The sequence below is a fragment of the Populus nigra genome, chromosome 3 (genome assembly GCF_951802175.1).
Source record: "Populus nigra chromosome 3, ddPopNigr1.1, whole genome shotgun sequence".
NCBI lineage: Eukaryota > Viridiplantae > Streptophyta > Magnoliopsida > Malpighiales > Salicaceae > Populus > Populus nigra.
Genome location: NC_084854.1, coordinates 19,506,216 through 19,531,102, shown reverse-complemented (window position 1 = coordinate 19,531,102; position 24,887 = coordinate 19,506,216). Strand labels below are relative to the sequence as shown.

The following is a 24,887-nucleotide window of genomic DNA, read 5'->3' as shown; positions in this document are numbered from 1 at the left end:
CTGCGAAGTGCCGTTAAAAGTTGTACTAATAATTATTGCTCTCTACGAGCAATATAGGCACCACATGTCTTTAATTTTACCGATTCTGTAAGAGCCAATTGATCCCAAAAATCTGTTATAACAGAATAAAACTCATGAATACTTATATTCTTCTGGTGAAGATCCTGTATGTATTCTTCAATTAATATTGCTTTGCAAAATTTGATTGAGTGAATAACCTTTGTAGATGATCTTAAACCTTATTTGTTCTCTCATACTTCACAAACTGTGTACCTATGGAATGCTAAATAGAATTGTTAATCTAGGTAATAATTTTTTGCATTATTTGCTTCTAAAGTGTCTATCAAGGCAGCATAACCCTCATCATTATTCCTAAGTTTCACAGAAATTCTACTAACATATGCCTACATCATTTTATCCTTAAAAACAATTTTCATCACATAATTTCAATACAAATAATTCTTTTAATCCAACCTCACACTTACAGACTGAAGCAAATCATTTTTTTTTATAGCCATAATCAACAAACAAAGAAAACCAGAACGCAAAAGAAAGAAAAACAAAATACTAGATTGCACAAACAAAGAAAAACAAAATACCACATTGTAGAAACTAAATGAATACCCTCTTAAAAATTTTCAGTCACTCTACACACAAAAAAAAAATGTTCTGATACCATGTTAAACAATCCAAGTAAATAAAGAGAAATGCAAAAATAAAAAAAGAAGGAGATTAGGGTTTCATTGATATTACATAATTCAATTAAAATAATTAAAAGGAATAGGTTTAACATAAATATAAAGAGATTATATATAGGCTAAACATAAAAAAACTAAAAAGAAAATTTAAAGACTATTCTATCCTTAATAAAGAATAAAACAAAATAACTTTATATTTCTTAATAAGTTTCGCTTAAGGTTAAAGGATTGTTATCTTTGTTTGTTTGTTTTTTTTACTACAATAGTTTTTATAAGATTTAAGTATGCAGGAGTTGTTAACTTCTTTTTAAACTAAGAAAATTTTCAATGGTGAATTGAAAATTTAATATATGCATTTATCAATTATTATATGCTCTATTAAATATTAAAAAGATTTGTTAATGATGACTATGACTAAATCCGGAAGTTGACATATAAAAGTAAATAAATAAACATGATCTTGTGCCACATGGAGCTATTCAATTTTTTTATTTAATTATATACTAAAAAAACTAATGATTCAAATTCATTTGAAACAAAATAATTTGCTACTATAAGTCCTCTTATTATTATTAACTTGACTTTGACCCTCGACATGGCTCATTGTTTGGCCCTTTATTTTATCTGAATTTCAAATTAAATTATATTAGAGTTGGCCTAATATAACATGTTTGACCTATCAGATCTAAATATAACAAGGTCAACCTGGTGAAAACTTAATTTGACTAAAAAAATTATCAATACGTTGTTGTTTTAACCTTTAGGTTTTGAGATAATAACATTTTTTAATTGACTTAGAGCAACTAAGGTTAATCCACTAAGTTTGCCACATGGGTCATTGACCTAGTTAAGTTTAATAACATTGATTTTTAGAATCAATAGTTTATTTAATAATATAATATTAAAAACAGACACGCACTTGAAAGCGATCGAATAAAAGTTAGAAAAAAATCCAAAAACAAATATGATGAAAGTTTATACAAAAAAAAAATGCTTACTGATATTAAAAAAAATATTATAATATTATTCAAAAGTAAAGTAAAATTGAAAGATATTTTATAAAACAATATCCCAAATGCATTTTAAATAAACTTATTTTAATGAATTTCAATTAAAAATTAAAAACATGACAGACTGAGCCCTTGCATAGGTTGGGCTTTAAATTAAATCGAATTGGAGCTAACCTAATACGACTTGGTCGATCTAAGGTGTTCCAACCCTACTTAGTTGGCCTGTTCGAAACTAGGTTTGAATTTAAAAAAGAAATATTTCAAGATGGCATTGTTTTACCTTTTTTTTATATTTAAACAACGATATTTTTGATCAATTTGGATCTACCCAGGTTATCAAAATTCATGACCTGGATCGTAGGTTTTTTTAGGTTTAATAATTTTTTAATCTATTTTTCATTCAATTATATGATACTAAAAATAGACTTCCATATGAAAGAGATTGAATAGAACCTAAGAAAAAAACAAAAAATAAATTTATTAATGTTTGTATAGAAAAAGCGTTTGCTAATATTATTGTCATAGCCTAGTTTTTACCCCTTTTAGAAATGAAAAACAAATTGCACAAAGATTTTTGTATATAAAATTTGGCATTTCTTTTTTAAAGAAAGACAATTGTTAAAAATAACCAAAATCACAAAAGAAAAAAGAAGAAAAAACACAATTAGCAATAAAATCAATAGAATAATAATATTTCAAAAATTAAAGACTAGCTAGTGCAATTACAAAAAAAGGTTAAAGATAATTTTAAGGAACAATTAGGGGGTATTAATTGAAAAAAAAAGGGTTGAAATTTGGTCACAATTAAAGTAATTGAAACATTAAGGATCAAAATGGAAGAGATCGATGGCAATGTTTGGAAGTCCACTTCATTCAATTAGAGACCTAAATTGAAGTTAAGGTTTAGGAGAAAATTGGTTAAAATTGCACAAATTGGATGGACAAGGACCAAAATAGAAGAAACGACCAAAGTTGAGGATGAAAATCATAGAGGATTAGGGACTAAATTGAAAGAAATTTGAAGTTAAAAGAGCAATTGGGATCCAAATTGAGAATTCTTGAAACCAAGGATTATAATCGAAAAGGCGTTGAAATTCAAGAACCCAAATGAAATTATCCCAAAACAACGTCATTCCATTAAAAAAAAAAATTAAAGGGATGAATGATGCATCGTATGGTTTGTTCTTCAAGATTGAACAATTGTTCGACTAGTTAGGGACTTAACTGCAAGAGTAAATTAACATTGTAAAGAAGATAAAGAGGAAACAAGAAAAGGGGAAGGAAAGGTGGGGTACCCGAAGCCTTTGGCAAACAAACAACGAAAAAGGTGGGGAAAAAAGAAGGTCCAAAAATCCACATCAGGTATGATTCTCTATTGTTATCTTATGTTCAACACTTTCTGCACTTGTCATCTGCAATTTGTAGTGTGCAAATGACATCTTTTTCTCCTCTCCCCTTAGCACGAAACTGATTCATGGAAAAACAATCGAAATTGTCAAATATGAAGCATAAACATTGGCAGAATTTTCTTATGGTTACTGTCTAAGATTTTGTTTTGCAGTCATGTCTTGCTTGCTTACATACATTACTGACATAATACTTGAAGGAGTTGTTGCAAGACACTTGCTTGAGGAAGCAGTTTTGACAGCATGTTCTCCTCCGTCAAAATGCCAAGAATGGCAGAAAATATCTCCCTTATTTATCAAATAAAAACAGTTTTATTCTCCAAACCAAGAACATGCAGTTTGATGCTTTTCCTTTTATTGTCATACAAGCTTCAGTTTTTTTTTTTTTTTTAATAAAACCTGTAACTTTAAAGGGGAAGATAAGTCTGTTTTGGGGCATGATGTTTTTTTTTTTTTTGAAAAAAGAAAAAGATAGCCACATGTGTTGTAGCTTTTAGTTTCTGTGAGGAAAAAAAAAACCTTTAAACCTAAAGAAGGAGAAATTGAATAAAAGATCTAGTTTTACAAGGGTGGACAGTCCATGTCCAGCATTAAGGTTTTGAGTTTTTTTTTTTTTTTTAAAAAAAAGGGAGTTCCAGTTAGTGTTCTTCATCGTTCATGCCAAATCTGTCAATTCATCTTGTTTAAGAAACTAAAGGCTAGTTAGTACGTAAATGGCAGTTTCTTCATCGCTTTTCTGAAAGAACCAAAGTATTTTGTGGTAGCTTGGTTTGTCAATGAAATATTTAGCATAAACATATGTAAGAAATAAAAGAAGATGGCAGATCCCTTCATGCTTTGTTGTTGCAAGCTTGCTATTTCGGCTGACAAACCAATAGTTTCAAAAAAGGATTAAATCATGAACAAAGAGTCATGAATTTATAGGAATCGTGGACTGAAATGCTAAAGTTTCTTTTGGTTTGGTCTTTAACCACGAAAAGAAGAACACTTCATGTGGTTTTGTGAGGGAAAGCAGTTATGACTTGAACAAAATAAACTAGCTAGGGTTTCTTTCTTTAAAACCTTGAATGTTAAGTTAGGGCTTAGTTGAATTTCTCTTCATGTTCGTGAGACCTTCTAGTCTCATAAAAAAAATAGAAAACATAAATATTCTTTTGTTTTAGTCTCTCTTTTAGGACCGATGTTGAATTTTCACGAATAAATAATTCAATATGTCTCCTTTTTAAGAAACCGATATTGAATTTTTCACTAACGATCTTGTTTTCGACAACTCTCCTTTTTAGAGACTAATATTGTATTGCGAATCTTAAAGTTGATATATCTCCTTTTAATTATTAATGTTGAAATCTTATAAAATAATTTTTTTGACAAGTCTTCTTTTTAAAAATTTATTTTCATAAATATATAATTTGATATATCTTTTTTTTAAGGATCGAAAAAAATGATATATTGTTTTCAATAAGTTTTTTTTTAAAAAAAGATCAACATTGTTTTGTGAATCGTTTAAGTCGATGTCTTATCTTAAAGATCGATATTAAAACCTTTGAAAATAATATTTCTCGACAAATCTTCTTTTTAGAGGATACATTTCAATGAACATATAATTTGATGTCTTTTTTTTATGGACAAATGTTAAATTTCTTGTAATTAATCTAAATTGATAAAATTATTTATTTTTAGGGATTAAAATTAATTTTTTTTAAACTAGATGAAATTTGGAATTAACATTTATTTTTTTTCTAAATCAATGAAATAACATATTTTAGGGATTAATTTCAAAGAATCATGTTTTCGTTACTTTGTGACAATTATAAAAAGAATACTATAATATGATTTGAAAACAAAATAAAAATTGAATGGTAGTTAATAAAATAATATCCTAAATATATTTTTAATTAATTTCATTTTAATGAATTTTAATATAAATTCAAGGAAAAGAATGTCATTTCAATTTTTTTTTTTAATATTAAAACAATGATATTTTGAATAAACTTTTTAGTATATGTTTTTTATTTAATTACACAATACTAAAATAAGCATCCACAAGAAAGAAATTGAATAAAATTGAAGGAAAAAAAATAATAAAATATATTATAAAAGAAACACTATAATTTTATTTTTAAAAAATAAAAATTAAACAAAATTTAATAAAATATTATCCCAAATATATTTTAAATGAATTTATTTTAATAAATTTCAATTTAAATGGAGGAAAATAATAAATGGCAAAAAAATATCAGATGCCCCAGCCGGGTGGGCTAGCACTTCGCCTATTAAAAAAAAAGGGACTGGGTCATGACTTTTTTTAAAAAAAATAAATAAATAGATAATGCATGGTCTCATTGCTCATATTTCGAGCATCGAAAGTAAAAAAATAAAATTAATAACCAAAATGATTAAAAAAAAAATCACTTTTGCAGTCCATAAGAATGCTTCATTTCCTTAGCTCTTCAACTATCATGCAATGCAAAATATGGAAATTATATCTCCATCTCCGTCTATATATCAAATCAAGTAAAATATAAGCTCTGATTGACTGAAAGCTAAATATAAGCTCGTTCACTCCCATTCGTTTGCCAATCTCCTATATTCCTCGTTACCACCAAAAGATACTGCCATTTTCTTACTTGCAGCCTTCTTCAATCTAGCGATTAATTTTCAACATGAAGTTCAAGTTCTAAATAAATATTACAACACCACCTGTTAGAGTTTAAGGATGTGAGCGAAAATACCTTTTGTTATTAACTAATAACAAATAAATAAATAATCTAATAATAATGACAATCAAATCTTTGACCCTAAAACCCAATTAATTTCTATCGACATTTAATAGAGCACATGGTAATTTAATTGATTGTCACAACAAGAACTACAGCAAGTTGGTTATAAAAAAAATAAAAAAATAAAATCCTTCTTCTTCCCATTAATTTACCTTTTCAAAGACAAGCTCTTACACGAACTTTCATCACCTGCAGTTAAACTTCTGGAGATGGGAAGAGACGTTTTACTAGCCACTGGATAGGTCTCAATAGCTGGGCTCTCTTCTTGCGCCAGAACCAAATTGCAGCGTTGTATTGTTCATTCCGTATTTTCTTTGTCGCTGCCTTCCAGTCATACTTCTCCATATCATGGCGTGCTGCCTTGCCCATTGTTTCTCTCAGTTCTTGGTTATCCAACAAAGGCTCTAACTTGCTCAAGCAGTCATCAAGATCTCCTGGATTAAAGAGAAACCCAGTTTTGCCATCTTGTTCTGGAGGAATTATATCTGGTATCCCCCCAGCACGAGCTGCCACGACAGGAATTCCTGATGACATGGCCTCCAAAACAACAAGACCAAGTGTCTCGGATTCTGAAGGCATCACAAAAACATCCCCACTGGCGTATGCCTCAGAGAGTTCTTCTCCTCCCAACATCCCAGTAAATACAGCAGGGATGCCAGTAAACATCTTTTCCAGCTCCTCCCTGAAAAGAAAAAATCCATGTTTCCTAAAGTAAGATACTGGGGATTTCTAAACAACCTTTTTTACAGGGGTAAATATGAATTTCATTGTCTAGTTGAAATGGGAAAGTTAAGTTTTGGTTTAAAAAAATCAGTTTGAAAAATAACATTGGTAACATTTCAGACTGTAAAAATCAAACATTTGAAGCTTGTGAGGGTCATGAATCATAATAACGTCTTTACTTCCTTTGAACTAATTGAAAAGTTTCAGAATGCAGTACCTATATGGTCCATCCCCAATAAAGGCAATCCTTGCTCCCGGAAGCCTATCCATGACCCTGTTAAATCAAATTCATTACTGGCAAATGATAGCACTACTTTTTTGTTCAGGATCAAAGGTGGTAAGAACTAGATGGGTAACATTAAAGCAATCAAGTCATACATTAGGAAGAATAGAGAGCAGAAATATGACTCCCTCAGTACAAAATGGGACAGGGAATTATGATAATGTAGCAGAAGAATTCCATTTCAAAATACTGCTAAGAACAATTAAAAAGTACTAAAGTATCACAACGAAACCCTCATTGGATATGCACATCAATTTTCAAGTAAAATGTCCATGAGAGCATCTGCAGCAAAAGCTTTCAGACACTTCATTTAATAATTTAGCACAGTATATGAGAACAAAGCTTATTGAGTCAGCTCTACCAGTACTTTCATATTTGAACTTTTAAGAAATGGTGGGCCTAACATAGAAATTGCATTGAGTTTGGCATCTACTGATTTAGGAAAACAAATTAATATTTTCATTCATCAAAATGAAAAGGAGAAAAACATGCGAATAAATAAAGAAGTGAAAGGGGTTCATGTAATACCTTTTGAGAAAATCCAAACTCTTCTCAACTCCTAGTCGTCCAACATGGACTATCAATGGTTTTTCAGGCTCGCCATTACTGTTTAGACCAAAAATATATGACACCCAGATATATTCCAGATTCCTAGCATAATGAAATAGGTGTATAGAATGAGAGGATGGCCTTACCTTAATCTCATTCGCATTTCATTAGAGCGGAAACGGGGGTGGAAACTTTCAGAATCAACACCCTTATTCCAAAGACGAATCTTATTAGCTGTAAACAAGCAATAACAATCAATTTAAAACACAGCTGCATGGATGCAGAGGCAACATTTTCATGACATTAATTTTGGGAATAAAGCACATTATGCACTAAAATTGGCATAAGGAAATGTTAAAAGCTATGTGATCAGGAATGAGATGTTTATATCCACCTGCTGTCACCCTAGCTGCTTCAAGATCCCTCCCAATAGCAGCTGATGGCACTAGAGTTAGATCAGCGGCTCTGTGAAGAAATTCTGATGGAAAGGAGAAAACAAAGGTCATTATTGACTCAGTAATTTTCAGCCTGCAGAATTTGTTGTACTATGAGTATAAAATGCATAATACATACTTAAGATCATCCACATGGGTTTCACAAGCCAACTAAAAGTGTACCTTGGGATGTATCTGCAAATGAAAACAAAGAATTAAAGTCTGCAAAAAACCAATTGACATATCAAAGGAAATGTCGCATAAGAATTTGAAGCTGCAGCATAGACATGTGGTTAGAAAGGTCATAGGAGAATAAAACTCACACAGGGACATGAGTGTGATAAGACATCACTATGGGGACACACAACAGTTTTGCAATGGCAAGTGCACCAAAAACCTGCAGTACAAGACTGTGACTGTCAGTCTTGCATAACCAATATATAATGAAGATTGTTTGCTTCAAATGGAAAACTCACCATTATCCCAGGTGATGATGCATGTATTATGTCAGGCTTAAACCGTGCAACCTCTGAAATTATTCTTGGACTAAGTGCTAGAGAGAGGGGCACCTTCTGATACCAAGGGCAGGGGAAGCTGTAAAGAGGGAAGAAGTTTAAGAACCAAGAGAGGAATCTTATTTTTTAAAATCAAAGCTTTTGATCAAGTTGAAATAACACTCTGGTTCCTAGATTATGCAGTTGAACCAGGAAAACAATTAAAGCAAACCACAATAGTACACATGTAAGGATATGATAATCTATAAGCCACGGTGGTAATGTGCACGTAATCATAGGATATTGTAGCAACCTCCGTGATCCGATCAATTTTGCTCCATAAAACTCCTGAGGTACTCCTTCATGTGTCGTCACAACCATCACCTACATGTAGTAGCATTACAAGGCCAACTTGTTAGTTTTACGATGTGATAGCATTATTACCTAAAATAAGATGAGAAAAGAAAGGGAGCAAAATTGATGTTTTGCAGCTAGCAGCTATAAACAAACTGAGCCAGTTAGGCTGAATTAACAAATAGAAAGATGATAAGAAGCTATATCAAAAACTCTGTTGATTTAACTCTGTTTGCTTTTGATTTGTGCTCAAAGGTTTCAAAATTTAAAGTACCATTGGTAACCCAAAACAGGAGAAATAGGTTCTGATATAAAATGGGTGAGCAAGCACTCTGGTCCTCGTTCATACACTGAAGCTAATAAGCCTCATCAGTATGCATGGAAAAGAAAAAACAAAATAAAACTATAGTCATGCACCAAAAAAGTCAAAGTATTTTAAATTACCTCATCCCCCATTTCGCGTAAATATTTGATGAAATTCTGGAACCTGTTTTTATAACCTGATACATATCTGCAAAATAAAAGGAAATAGATGGTATTCAATAAGTTCCCACTATTCACTCTCAACTAATAGTAAACATTGAAGAAAACAAAAACAATAACAGGATGCCCCTTAATGACGATATTTATGCTGATATACATGTCAGTATATGAGCATCAAGAAAATATAGAAAAAAAAATCATGTATATACGTGCTGATAAACACGTCAGTATATGAAACATTTCGATGATGATATCCATTGTGTCAGCTGAAGCATGAAACTTAAAAAATGTGGAGAGACAAGGTGACAAACAAAAAACACGAAGAGATATCTGGTTTGACTTTCTCGAAAGCTAAATCCAGGTGCAGGCAATCAATAGTTCACCATAAAATGGAGATTACAAAACAAAATACTTACAATCCAATTGGATAATGCATCAAAACCAAGTGTCACTAAATATATGAGCATCAAGAACCATAAGAATTATAGCTGCTACCATGACCACTTGCCACTGGCCTTCTTAACACGGTGAAAAGTTTTAGCTTTTGAACTTCTATGACTAACTTCTACTAAGATTCAATCCCTAAATCTTTTACATACAAAGAATAGTAAATATAAATTCCAGTGCAAACAAAAAATACCTTCCAAAGTGGAAACTTAAAACAAATTCACTATTTAGTCTTTAGAGAGTAATGAATTTGGAATTTATGATGGAATAGCATTCAATCAGAAAAAATAGTGGAAGATTGGAATCATTGACAAAATGCACCATATGGTGAAATACACTAGTCAAGCACAACTTCCAAGAAATTAAGACACACTAAACAAATTAATATGCCGTCAAACAGAAGCCATAAAACATAGATGCATAATTTAATCAACCGAGACAATGGAACATTGGAAATAACACCTAGTTAGATCCAAACTTCACACTATTGCCAGTTAGCAGAGACCATGACATAATCATAAAAAAGGCAATAGCAACTAAAGATAAAAAAAAAATTCAGTCATCAAACAGCTATACAGTATTACTTAGAAGAGAATCAGCAGATGTAAACGGGAAAACAGCATGGAAATTATAACCTGAAACTGTCACAATCATTTCATCAAACACAAAGCAATCAAAGAGACTCAAAGTCAACGTTTAGTCACAGATCCAAGAATTCATCATACAATGCAAGAAACTAGCATTAAGCCCATAATTTTCCAAGAACTTGTAAAACAACAACGTAACAAAGACTCACGCAAATGGAGAAGGCTCAACAAAAAGAGCAATGCGTCTAGGCCTTGAAATGGTATCGTAGTCAAGGAAAGGAGGAGGGTTCTCTTCGTCTTCTTCCCTAACCTCACTAATAGTCATATCGTTATTGCTTTTAGCTCTAACAAGAAAACACCATTTATTTCTTTCACCCTTTTTGAGCCTCTGAAACTCAGTAAAGCAGTTTTGTTTGCAAGAAAGATCAATGGGTTTTGGTTTACGAGAAGAAAAGTTTGAAACTTTAAAAGAAACCAGACACGGGTACAGGAAAGAAGAAGAGGATGTTGAAGGAGAAGATGAGCAAGTGATGGAATAGAAAGGAATAGGGGAGAGAGTAGGAATTATGGAGAGAGAAGTGGAAGGTATCATGATGAGCAGGGTGTAAGTAATATATGGGTGGAGTGAGCTGGGTTTTTGCAGGTTGAATTTTGGGTGTGTTTTCGCAATTGATTAATGCTTGTTAATGGGAGGAACAATAATTTTTATTGTTGGAAGGAATCATGAAGGGTACAAAGGGAAATAGAAATGGATATTCCCGATCGATGGAAGGACACTCACGTTTCTCTGAGGTATCAATCGAAGAACATGTGAAGCATATGCCTTCTGGCTCCTTGAGCATTAAGATTAAAATTAATAAATAAATAAATAAATTTAATTTAAAGAAAAAAAATAAAAGGCATCAGACATCAGTAATGTACCATAGGCTGTGAGGGGCTTCTATGTTCATTCGCATAGTAAAACCTTTTTTTTCTTGTCCCAAAACATTTTTTCATTTGATCTCTCCATTTATTTATTTTTTAATTTAATTCTTTAACATTATATTTTTTTGAAACTATAGTGGTAATTTGTTTTAATGCCTGCATCTAGGGGCCTTGTAGTGTTAAGAGAATATTTTGATGCATTATTAATAATTGACAAGAATTAGAGCTTTATGAATTAAATTCAAAGTTGAAACAAATATTCAATCCTTTTTGTTAGCTAAGATTATGGATTGCTTCCTATGGTCAAGAAAAGTTTTTTTATAATACTCAATTTTTATTTTTTTTAATTTGATCATTTTACATTGATTTTATTTGACATTTGACATGATAATTTATTTTGATTGCCTAAGTATTGGGTTTTAGCAATGTTGAGATAGCATTTTGTTTGTCGGTTGATGCTTAGGTTTATAGGAAAAAAATCAAAATTGGGCTAGATTAAGACAATTAAGTTTCAAGTGACCAAAATTAAAACTAAAACATGTATGAAGACTGGGGTAAACAGACATTGTAAATAGGTTAATGTGTGTACCACATACGCCAAAGGATAAGTGGCTTTCACGGTTTTTAGGGAGAGTGTAAGGCATCAATAAACGATGAAATGACAACTTCCACAACGGTGTTGGAAGCACCACACCGCACTCTTCTAGGTGGTGCAGTGCATTTACAAAAGGTCGCAACTATTAGGCTCTTATGGGTTTTTTTTCCTTCTCATCTCTCTTTTCTCTTAAGCTCCTGCAAAAAATCAGAGGTGTCCTATCATTTGTTATTTATATTAAGTTTGATCATCGTTTTTTTTATTGCATTTTATTTTGTCTTGAATCCTTTTTTAAATTGATTTATTTAAAATTTTTCCTTATCATTAAGTTTTATTTAATTTTTATATTAAATTTGATTTTTATTTTTTTGATTAATATTTATTTCTTTTTAATTCTTTTTTTTTATTTCAAGTTACGCTGCCCATTTACTGTTGTCATCATGCTCACCTTTTCTTTTATTGTCTTAGCTTTTTTTTAATCATATAATTAGATGGAACCATTTATTAGATCCAGTAGGATCTATGACCTAAGTAACAATTTTTTTTATTTTATTTTTTAAAACATGATAGTAACGCCTTTACATTGGCTTTTAAAGGTTTTTTTTAATATAGCTCGGCCTGCGATGAAGTCCAAACCACCTGTCTAAAAAATACTAGTATGTAATTGCTATGATTTAGGCCTCACTTTCTTTGCCTGTATGGTGGGTCTTTCACTTCTTGCATATACTATAACAATATACATAAACCCGATTCTTATATATATATATATATATGGACCTGTGCTACGCCACGTGTTTGTATTTTTATATGGGAAAAAATTGATGTCTAGACATTGCAAGTGTGTTTTAAATAAATAAGAAAAACAAATCACTCTAATTATAGCCTTGACCGACTTAATAAGTTAGTTTTATTTTAATTAGATGATAAGAAAAATCAACAATGATAGTAAACAAACAAAAAAATAATAACCACGATAACCTGAAAAAAACTTTGAAAGTATGTAATTGAAGAAAAATAGACTAAAAAACTAGGATCGAGTCAAACCGAGGTATGGTAATAAGGGGTGAGCCAACTTATTTTACTTGCAAAACTCATGGGCCAGGTTATGAGATCAGGTTAACCCGATAGAAAAGAAATTATAAAAACCATAATGTCTTTTTTTATTTTTAAAAATTAATGTTGAATGATGAATTCAAAAAATACAATAAGTAAAAAAATAAAAGAGAACAGCGAGTTACATCAATATTTTAAACTCATAACCTGAGTCATTAGATTGAAAGTGTCATATATGGAAAAATAATGAAACTCAATCCCCAACAAATCTAACGTTGAATAATGAATTATCATTATTATCACTATCACTATCTCTATCACTATTACTATTACTATTATCATCATCATCATCATTACTAATATTATGGCTATCACTATCACCACTATTATTGTTGTTGTTGTTGTTGTTGTTATCACTAGCATTATTCTTACTATCATTATTATTATTAGTAGCATTATGATCATCATTACTATTATCATTACTACTACTACTTCTGCTAATAATAATAATAATAATGATAATGATAATGATAATAAGTTATTTTAATGTTGTATTTTTATATTGAATGAGCTTTTAGATTGATAAAAACAATATATGTGTATGTTTGTATATTGACAGTAGGTTCTAAGCTTTGAATCCTATATATTTTTAATATTTACCGCATATAACTAAAATACATTGGTCTGTAAATAACATAGAGAAGTGTGTGTCGGTTATAAGTTAGATGGATGAGAATCTTTTTGAAAAGATGTATAGGAGGATCGCTCATCTAATAGGGATTTCAATACAAATTTCAATAGTCAAAGCCATGTTGCATTTCTGGAACTCAAATTATAGATGTTTCTCCTTTGGAGACATTGATATAACCTATACTATTGAGGAGTATGCTCAAATTTTGAATTTTCCAAACAACCCTTATAAGGTTTATTTTAGAAAAAGAATTGGAGACACAGCTGCTGAAATCACTAAATTGCTACACTTAGATAAAATTGGCAATATAGAACAATTGATGGAAGTTTTAAATGGAAGCTTATTGAAGCTAGGCTGAAGACAAACAAAGTCGAAGGGAAGTTAGGAAATAAAAGATATATATCAAGTAGTTGTTTTTGCCATCTTTTGGTTAGTGTTTTTTCTATCAGAAGCTGCTAATAGTATCGGTGTTAAAGCCACTAATGCTTTTATTGGATATAAGCAAACAAAGAACATCCCTACTACAATTATCTTGGCCGAGGCTTTCATATCATTGAACCATTGTAGGTTACATTACAATGCAATGTTGTATTTCTTTACTATTCATATGAGTGGTAAGCCATTTGGAAACTCTAAAAGAGGCATTCAATTATTTTTTATGGTTTAACATAAAGCTTTTAAAGGTTATTGTGAGTGAAGATTGGAATAGCTTGGATGAAAAAGCATAGGTAAAGAAATATCAGGTTGTCCCTTATAGTAATTTCAGATGGAAAGCCTTTGGGGTAGGAAACTCTTTTTGTGTCATGAATTGTGAAGATAAAACATGGGTCTCATTAATTAGACTATTTAGTTATATTAGTTATTCACCTTTATTGGTTGCTAGGCAATTTAGGGGAATTCAACATGTACCAAAAACTTATGGTTTAGCTAATTACACTAGGTTGTTCAAGGATTTTAATTTTTTAGATGTATTAGAAGTTATCAAACAAGATTGGAAACAACTCATACTAGTTTATAGAGGTGAGGAAAAGGTTGAATTCCTAGATAGTCTTAATTATTTAGTTCAGAGAAACAATGGGTTATTCATGGTATTTGATAACTTTGAAGTACAAAGCCTAATAATAGTTGATGAAGCTGGACCATCTGGACTATTTTTTAATTGTTCTGAATATATATATATTTCTCTTCAAAATGAGCTTATTAAATAAATGTTAATATTTACTAATTGATTATTTTAAAATCTCTAGTTGAAGTTACCTTGATTCCCCATCTATTAAAAAGGATATGTTCACTACAAATGTAACTTTCCACCAGGGCTTTTCATAGCCATCGTTGGAAAAAGAAACGAGTTCCTATTTCCCATGAAGTGCCTTTCTTATTCATTCACTATTTCACGAGGCATCTTATCTTTAATGCTGATCTAATTAGCCAAACTATTTTAAAATTATAGGCAATTATAATGGTCAAGATAAATTGGGTTGGCTAGCTGGTTGGCTACCTTTTATAGTTGAGAAATTGAGATGGCCATATGAGTAATTGGGACAATCATTTTGGTTCCACTTGAATAAAAAAAAGTAAGGAACTAAAAAGGCTAGCAGAAGAAGGTAAAAAGGGTGAAGATCATATGAATGAGTGTCACTTTATAGTAATTTTCACTCTCTTTTTAGTGCTGGGGACTGTAAAAGTTTGAGCAATGGGATAGAGAAGGAAAACAAACAAGATCCCCTTAATTTGTCAGCTTATAGCCTCTGAAAAGCCTTAAAAAAACGAGTCAACATTGTGATCTTTTTCCTATTCTTCTTTGTTTCTTCAAACTTCCAACAAACACTGCACCATGATCATCATCATAATGAACATTGTTGAAAAAGGACTTTCCCCTCCAACTCAATTCACTTTATAGTAATTACATGAATAGTTTTTTTAAAATAATCACTATCATAATGAGAATTCTTTGTATCGAACTATACGAGAAGAAACCAAATACAATATCGATTAATTCAATATCTGGGCTAAATTAACTCTAGTTTTTCATAGAACAAAACTCGTATCTCAAACATATGTAATGGAGAACTGGATTGGTGAGATAAGTGGGTCATTTATAGAAATCCCTATTTTTTAGCTTGGAAATAATGAGGAGCTTGACCTATCGTGAATCCAAACTCTAGTCAAGAAAATTACCTTTTGATGCTGAAAGAGATGATTGCAATTCTAGTATTTGGACTACATCATCTGGTGAGGGATTGAATTCAAATTCTCAAATTGAATATTGCCTTTTAGAATCTTGGCAGAGATGGGGGAAATATTGTTGTTCTGAAAACGCCATAGGTAATTAATTAAGGAAAATTTAGGATACAAATCATGCTTTAAAATGAGAGAAAAAAAAACATATGCTGGATTGTTTTCTGTTAATGCTAGTGTGTGTGCCCTTCATTACAACACTGTTCTTTTTTTCTTTTTCTTTTTTTCGGGTGGTCTTTGTCCTTTTTATGTTCGAAGGTGAGGGAAGTGAAGTGAGCTATAAATATGATCAATGGTAAACATGGTATGAGTGATTTTGGAGGACAAGGGGCTGGCATTGTTAAGGTGGTTAGAGATTGTTTTGCATTGGTTAATAAACAAGACTTAAATTTTGTTAAGGTTACTTCAGTTACTTGAGTGCGAATATTACATATATATTTTTTTTTAAATTAGCATTTTTATCTAAAATATTGGTAAAATAATACCTTTAATTTTATTTTTTTTACAAAATAACATAATTTATACTTATTGTGATATTTAAAGTTGTCATGATTGAAAAATGTAAAAACTAAATATGTCATGATTCCTAATATCAACGTCTACTCAAACTCTAAAATCAAACTCTAAACAATATCCTAATCCTAAAACCTCTTCTTAACTAACCTCAAACCCCAAAATCAAACACTAAACAATACCCTAACCTTAATCCTTCACCCAAATTAAATTTTATAGGTGGAAACGTGAATGAAGACAATGTCAAAGAACCAATTTACCTAAAAGCTTAAACTATTAGATAAGATCCCAAAACATAAGTTTATATTACTCTCTAATACACCCTCTCAAGTTAGAGCCATTTGGGCTTGAAATTTGCACAAATACACACTACTTTGTACCATTAATTAAATTTTAATTAAAAGAGAGAATGAGAGTGGTGAGATTCGAACTCGTGATCGTTTGGTTATCAAGGTTGTGATACCATATCAGAGAACACCTCAACCCAATAAATTAAACTTTTAGATGAAACTTCAAGATATGATTTTATAATACTCTCTAATAGACAACAAGGTTGATTGTAGTTGGAATGTTAACATTGTTGTAGGCTTTTTCATGTTTGATAAATTACTAATTTCGATAATTTTTATAATTTTTATATTTAGATTATCCAGAATTTCAAATCAGTCATTTATAGGTGAATGAAGCCAACATTATTATGTTGCATTATTAGCAACTTCAATTACTATAATACTAGTTACAAAAAAATAATTTACATGAATATGCTTGAAAATCAAATAAAATAAAAGAAATACTAATTGGAAATGGTTAAGAAATTATAGTTAAAAAAATTTAGGTTTTTACATAATATTTAATCTAGGTTACAATAGCCCACATGTTATTTAGGTTCAGCTTTAAATTTCAATTATAAGCTACTTCAATTTTCAAAGCAATCTACAATCAACTTTAATTTTATGTTCATAAAAGATTTCAAAATTTGAATATAGTATTTTGTGTTTAAAATTAGCTAGAACGAGAATTTGGAGAAGGGATATTATTTAGAATTTGTTTTTCGGGTTTGATTTGAGGTTAGAGTATTAATTAGGGTTTAATTTTGAGATTTGAACTTAGTTAGGATGAGATTTGGAGTCATGATATTTTTAGTTCTCGTGTTTTTCAATCGTGATAATTTTAAATGTTATATTTTATAATCTCAACATTTATAAATTGTTATATTTTATTAAAAAATTTCAAATTATAAACTTTTATAATTTATTTAACGAATATTATTTAAAAAAGGCGTTAAGAAGTGAAAACACCGGAATATCACCTCCCAAGAAAAAGGTCAGTTCTGTTTCTTTAATGCAGCAGAGCCCATTCACCTTCTTTAAACTCAGTCAAAATTCATTTTGAATCTGTAACTACCATACTTACTACACAAAAAATAGATGCACATAAAAGAAAAAGAAAATTACATTCAATCAATAAAAATATCCACTTTTCATGAGCAACCATGACTGATTACTAGTTTTTTTTTATACGTTGTTAGGGGCGTTGGGCTTTGATCCAAAATATTTTAGCCCACTAAGCATCAAGTAAAAGAGAAAGGAGTGTGAGCCCAATTTAATTTGAATTGCTTTCAATCGCAGCCCATTGTTAACAATTGATGACTGATTTTTTTATTTTTTGTTTTTTCTTCTAGTTACAGCTAGATTTTGATTTCCCAAAAATACCATTAAATGCCTTGCAGGATGCACTTCGATTTTTAGTTTGGGTCGGGTCGAGTTTGGCTAGGAAAGTCAAGGTCCGGTAAGTAAGTTAGATGGTTGGTTGTGATTTATGAATTGGGACTTGAATAGAGACTTCATATGCCAGCCCCGCGAGCACCAACCGACATGATCCTTTATGAGATAGTTGTCAATTCAGAGTAGTTGGAATTCTTAGCATGTTTAAAATAAAAAATAAAAGATCTAGGTTAGAGAATGAAATAAACTTACAAAAACAATAAAAAAAATGATAAGGTCTAACTTTCAATAAATTTAATGTCGAAGATGAAACTAAAAAAAAAATTATAAAAAAAAGATCTAAATTAAAGATCGATATGTCAATCGAAGTTAACTTTTTAAATCCGTGACTCGTGTCATAAGATCGGGATAACCTAAAGAAAATTTACATAGTTCAATTCCTAATTAACCTAATATTAAAGGATGATATTAAAAAAAAAATAAAAATTAATCCAAAGCAAGAAATAACAATTAAAAGAATGAATACTAAATTTCACATTAAAAGAAATTGATAGGACATTTTTCAATTTTAATTGAACCAACATGAATCTTAAAGAGAGGGGAGAGAAAAAGGGATAGAGAAGAAAAAATATCACCGACATATCATTATTGATCCTTAACCCTCATACACTGTCTCACATGACAAACCTTGACACATTGCTTCAAAAGCAATTGCGAACAAATGTGTTTGGCCACCAGAGAAAGTCGTGCATGCTGTTTGAATATTACGGGCTTTCTCCATACGCAGGTGTGTGTGACCCACGTGCTAGCCAAGTTAACCTATTTATCCACTCTAGTCCATTATATTTGTTTTAGTTTTAATTTTAGTCCCTTAACACTTAATTGGTTTACATCAACATAATTTTAATTTATTTTACCAAAATAAAAATCAACTGAGTGTCAAAATTCTTCCTCGACATTGTACGAACCTTATATATAGGCAACCGAAACAAACTACAAAGTCAAACCCAAAATAAAGTCATGTGAATGGATCGTTTTTTATATATATAAAAAAGTTAAGTGACTAAAAACAAAACACAAATAATTTTCTAAACTGTGAAAATTAGCATCTAATATTAGCAAAAAAAAAAGGACTAAATATTTGTTTAAACTTTAAATTCGATCCTCAAATTCTAATTCTTTTAAATTAATAAAATTAATTTTTATTTTGCAAAACTGAGTGAAAAGGAATTCCTCCAACATCATGAGATATCCATACACATCCATAAAAAAACAAATAACCAAAACAAATCACCAAGAACAATTTTAAATTAATATAATATTAAAAGACCACAAAAATAATTGAAAGATAAAAAAGAGCAAAAAAAGAGGAATCACAGTACGAACTCATATTGACAATGTTTTGTTGATCTCCTTTAGGTTTTTGTTAATATATTGTACCACCTCAAAAAAAATAGTATACTAAATTCCATCTCCTCAGCCCATCTCAATCAGATATCTCAGCCAAATGCCGACCAAGATATTTTGAGCATGTTCCATCCGTTGTATTCTGAATCAAACCAGGACAAGATTTAAATTATAATGGGTTTCATCGAATTGTTTTTTTTTTTTCCAATATCTTTCATTTGTAATCCAATTTTCTGATCTTATATACTACACTCAAAATTAAAAAAATGTATTTAAAAAGGATAATTTAGAAATTTCAAAATAAAATTAACAATCAACTCTGTTTAAGGGACTGATTTATGATTTTAAAAATAGAAGGATTAAGTTAAAAAATAATAAAAATAGCCACTAAATTTATTTTTAATCTTTTTTACAACTTCTCTCTTTTCTTTATTATATATATGCATTATGTATATTTCTCAAAAAATAATTTATGTTTCATATGTGTCCTTTATAACTAATTAATACTAAATGAGAACATAAAATATGGGCAAGTTCTATGAGAAATTGCAAGAATTTATTTTATTTCAAACATGACATTGATTTGTGAGTCTTACAACTTGACCTTTAATAATTTCTCTATTTAAATTTCGTTTATGTTAAACACATTTTAATTTTTTTAAGCATTTGAGAATGTTTTAAACTTTGAATTTAATTTTAAATGGTTGATATTTTGTTTACATTGAAATAATTTATCTTTATATTTAAGTTGAAAATGATGTATCATGAAATTAATATTATGTTGATTTTTTTATATATGTATTAATATATAAGACTCCGAAATGAAATTCTGAAATGTTTTGATACCGAGATATCTCATACAAAACAAAGAAAAGTGAAATGGTGCTCGGAACGGAATTTACAACTATGAGGCCTCCCTCCATTTCTTTAAGAGTTATTATAGAGTCTTCCATATTCATGATAGGGTAGCAAAAAACAATAATTTACTTTAATATTGTCTTATAGTGTAGATCACTCTTTAGTTTTTCAACGAAATAATTTGTTAGTGCTTATAATATAAAAAGTCTAAGATATTAATGAAGTGGTGAAAAGTTTTTATACAAAAATTAGGTTTTTTATAGTTGGATTGATGAACTTGATTGATAGTTGTTATTCTCTTGAAAAAATAAATCTCTTAAAGAACAAGTTCTCTAATACTTAAATTAACATGTGCATGTAGAGAGAAAAATAATATACACTAAGAGAAAAAAACAAAATGAAAGTTAAAAAGTGCCTATTTGGTCTAGAAATTATAAGAATTAACCTACTTTTATCTAGCTTTCAATGGTTTGACTTGGATTTCATAGAATTTTGATGACTTTTAAGGCATTTGGCTTACATTGGCTAAGATTATTTTGCTAGAAATTGCTTCTAAATTATAGGATTGGTTATGCACTAGTTAATTGCCTAGTAGTTGGTATATTTATACACTCAAGCTTTAGATTTTTTTCATAGAGATGATATTGGTTATGCACTAGTTAATTGCCTAGTAACTGGTGTATTTATACACTCAGGATTGTCTTGCTAGAAATTGCTTCTAAATTGTAGGATTAGTTATGCACTAGTTAATTGCCTAGTAGCTGGTGTATTTGTACACTTAGACCTTAGATTGTTTTTATGGAGATGATATTGTATTATTGGTGAAAACATTTGTGTTATATTGGTTTGGCTAACCATAATGGCTCTTAATTGATGTGTTATGCCATGATTGTTGTGTCATGGATGTTATTGATAAAAATTATTGGTGGTGGTCTGCTATTGACCTAGAAAATATTCGAACTTTGCATAGAAAAAGCTTGTCTATGCATAAAAAAGTTGTGTTATGAAAAGTTTGCGTGGAGCGCTTATGGAAACCCAAAAAAGTCACATAGAAAAGAGTGCAAGTAGATAGGTTAGATTCGATCATCGGGTATGGGGTGGATTTTTCGGGTGAAAATTTCTCATCATTTGGGTTATGTCCAAACGACTAAGGAAAAATAATATATATTTTTTTGAAATTTTCTATACCATTGCCAATTTTTTTTTTATTTCTGTTTATTACTTAATTTTTATATTAAGTGTCCCGTAATAGCATATTGAATTGTTATGAATTTAGTTGTTTTTCTTTCCAAGATATCCTTTTATTTATATATTAGTGTACTAGTTTGCGCTACGTTATGAGTTGGATCAATGTTTTTTCAAGCCGCAAAGAATTATTTGATATTTTTATTAAACTCGAACATGCAGAACAACCTTGAAATCTCTCGACTTGACTTCTTGCCTAGCCAAAGTTTAAAATTAAATCATGTGAGAGTTGTCTCAACATGATTTAGTCGAATTGACGGGTACAAATGCAACCTAAACGATTGATAAAAAGTGTTGTTAGGCTTTATAAAAACTTTCAAAATGATATTTTTTAATATTGAGATGACAATATTGTCGCACGTGTGCATAAGATTTTATCAGAAAAATGGAATGGGAGTCGCCACCTAGTATTTGGTCACTAGGAACCCTAACTAGTCTCAGAGATCGGGCACGGGGACTGGTTGCATAATGGGAAAGTATTAGCACCCCAAATACGCCCTACCTAAGGTAAGCTGCATTGTATATTTGTCTGATAAAATCTGAGGTCTTGTTGTGTTTCCTAGGATAAGTTTGCTCTGATGAACGAAATCTAGGGTGCTTTAAAAACCTATTTTTTTTATCTTAGTGTTTTATACTCTCACGGCTCGTAAATCGTGGAGTAAAAAAAATTGAAATGTCATCGATTATAATCAAGGCTTCTTTTAAGGATGTGTGCGGATTTATTATTCCTAGAAAATTATTTTGGATATTTACCACTCCGGGTTTCTTTATCTAAATATTAACAGTGAATAATAACAAATTATTCCCAATAATATTTTGAATATTCATCTTTTAAGGATTTCTTTATCCAAACATTATATTGAATCGATCCAAGCTTCACAATTAACTTAACTAAATACTTGGATCATGAACTCCACCAAGTTTAGGAACTTTTTTTAAAAACTATTTTACTTAATTATATAATAACAAAAATAATTAACTCACAAAATTGAACATCAATTAAATGTTGAGAAGTTTTTTTGAGAGTGAGATAACCTCATATGAAGTAAACTGAAACAAATTATAAAAATCAAATAAAAATCAATCAAATATCGAATGATGTAATAAAAAAAAATTCAATAAAAACGTAATATTGAAGGATGACATAACAAAAAAATAAATCAAAGGAAAAAAAAAGGGTCAGTCGTGCTAACCTAGGCGGTCTAGCATGCTTAGGCCTTTTAAAAAAGACCATTGTCGCACGTGTGCGGCGTCGCGGCGAAAACATCGACCATCAAAACTTATCTAATGCGGCAAATATGGGGAGACAAGGAATTCTTGTCTTTTATTAGTGGAAAAATAGAATGGGAGTCGCCACCTAGTATTTTGGTCACTAAGAACCCTATCTGGCCTTAGAGATCGGGTACGGGGACTGGTTGCTCAAAGGGAAGGTATTATCACCCCAAATACGCCCTACCTAAGGTAAGCTGCATTGTTTTATTGTCTGATAAAATCTAAGGTCTTGTTGTGTTTTCTAGTTGTTGGTCCGTCTGTGGTTTAAGAAAAATCCTTCTCGGTAAGGAGATCCTTATCTTATCGGGTAATTCTGACGTTAACCAAAGAATTTAATATCCAGAATACGTCTTACGTATAAGGTCATAACTCCAGATATTAAAAGAAAACAAAATAATTTTTTTAAAATTTTTGAAATATTGACCTAGTTCTCGTGACTTTAATAAACTGGTTATTAAAGCCAAAATGCATGCTAATACATATTTTTGAAATTTTCTTTGTTATATGAAAATACAATATGATTTTTTTTTCTTTTATTTTTGAGAGACTTGGCCGTATGCATGAAAACAAAATATATTTTTTTTAATGTCTTGAAGAAAACCGGGTATTTTAATACCGAATTTGTATCTTTACAATATAAAAATACAAACTAATATTGATCAAAATGAAGTAAAAAAATTTGCGGAAAATCACATATTTTTTGATTTTTTTTTCGGGCTAGGCCCAGCCCGGCCCATGTGGCTGGGCTGGACCCAGCAGGTTTCTACCCGCAAGCGTGCGTGCACAATTCACGCACGCCTGCTACAATCGCGATGTAATTAATCTTCCAGTGCACAGTGTTTGTGCATTTTCTGCAAAGTTGGAGAAGTTTACCTGGAAGCAAGACGAAGGCAACAACAGCTTTGGACCTCTATCTTTACCTTTTCGTTTGTTTTTCTTCCGGTTCCTCTGGTTCTTCCTGTTTTTTTTCGATCTGTTTCTGTTTTCCGTTCTTCTTATGGTTCCTTTCCTTTCGTCTTTGTCTTCTCCTTCCTCCCGGTATTCTTTGTTTTTTTCGTTCCCCTTCCCTTTTCTGTTTCTCTCCTCCCTATCCTCTGCTTCCTTACGCTCTCCCTCTGTCTATCTCTCTTTTTGTTCTTTTCAAAAGATTTCCCACCCTCTTTTTCTTTCTCCCTATGCTGCCCAGTTCTCCTTCCTTCTCGTTCTTTTTTCTATGTTTTGTCCCTACTCCCTTCTTCTCCCTCCCTGCCCAGTGAGCATGGAAGCCAAGTCTTGCACCCATGCTTCTTCTTTTTTCCCTTAAGGTCGTCTTTTTGATTTTATTAAGCAAGCGACAAGTCTCTTATTGGGCTATAGCCCAAAGTCTGATCACCACTTTAGTAACTAGAAAAATGAAGGGTCTTGCAAAATCTAATTTCAACCCATTTAATCCAAAAATACTTTAAAAACACCTTAAAAATATCTTAAAAACACCATAAAAACTTATATAAACCACCAACAATTCTAAAACACCTTAATATCACAAAAGAAAACCAAATCTCAAAAATCAAAACTGAAACCAATTTACCTTTCCCGCCATGTTTGGAGAGAAAAATCACCTTCAATAAACTTCTCTTGAAAAAAGAAACCCATTAACATAAAGATCTTTATTTTTTATGGTTGAATTATGGTCAATTAACAAGTCCTCTCTCTTTTATCGTTTCCAATGACTTTCTTGTTTTCTCTCAACTCTATAGATCGAAAAGTAAACAAAATAAGTTTTTGGATCAAAATAAAAATTTTAAACATCTAAGATTAGCAACACATTTTTTCTGTATTTTACATTATGGTTCTCTTTTTTAATTTTTTATTTCTACTACAATTTAAAATTTTATCTTATGAAATTAGTTGACAAAAAAATTAAATCAAAAAGAAAAAAGTAGAACAGTTTTTACTTTAAATCTCTTATAGTTGTTTCGTGAATTAATTGAAATAAATTCAAGCTAGGGAGTAGTCTGGCCATTTTCTAAGAAATCAACGAAGCTTTTAATGAGTTTGCGATAAGAGACAGACAGTCAAGGGATTAAGTTGTGGCTTCCGAAACCAGGACTAAGTTGCTATATCACTAGAAAGTAGAAAC

At 30.5% G+C, this 24,887-nt stretch overlaps 1 protein-coding gene across 1 annotated transcript; it reads right to left on the bottom strand.

Annotated features, from left to right (window-relative positions):
- Positions 1–5,833: 5,833 nt before the first annotated feature.
- LOC133690250 (sulfoquinovosyl transferase SQD2-like) lies at positions 5,834–11,040 on the bottom strand. The gene is made up of 11 exons (XM_062110478.1): positions 10,458–11,040; positions 9,176–9,242; positions 8,691–8,761; positions 8,360–8,477; positions 8,207–8,280; positions 8,023–8,078; positions 7,844–7,927; positions 7,596–7,683; positions 7,429–7,506; positions 6,835–6,891; positions 5,834–6,576 (listed from the first exon to the last, which is right to left on the bottom strand). The coding sequence occupies exons 1-11, from the start codon at positions 10,838–10,840 to the stop codon at positions 6,090–6,092; spliced, it is 1,563 nt and encodes a 520-aa protein (XP_061966462.1). The 5' UTR covers positions 10,841–11,040; the 3' UTR covers positions 5,834–6,089.
- Positions 11,041–24,887: the final 13,847 nt, after the last annotated feature.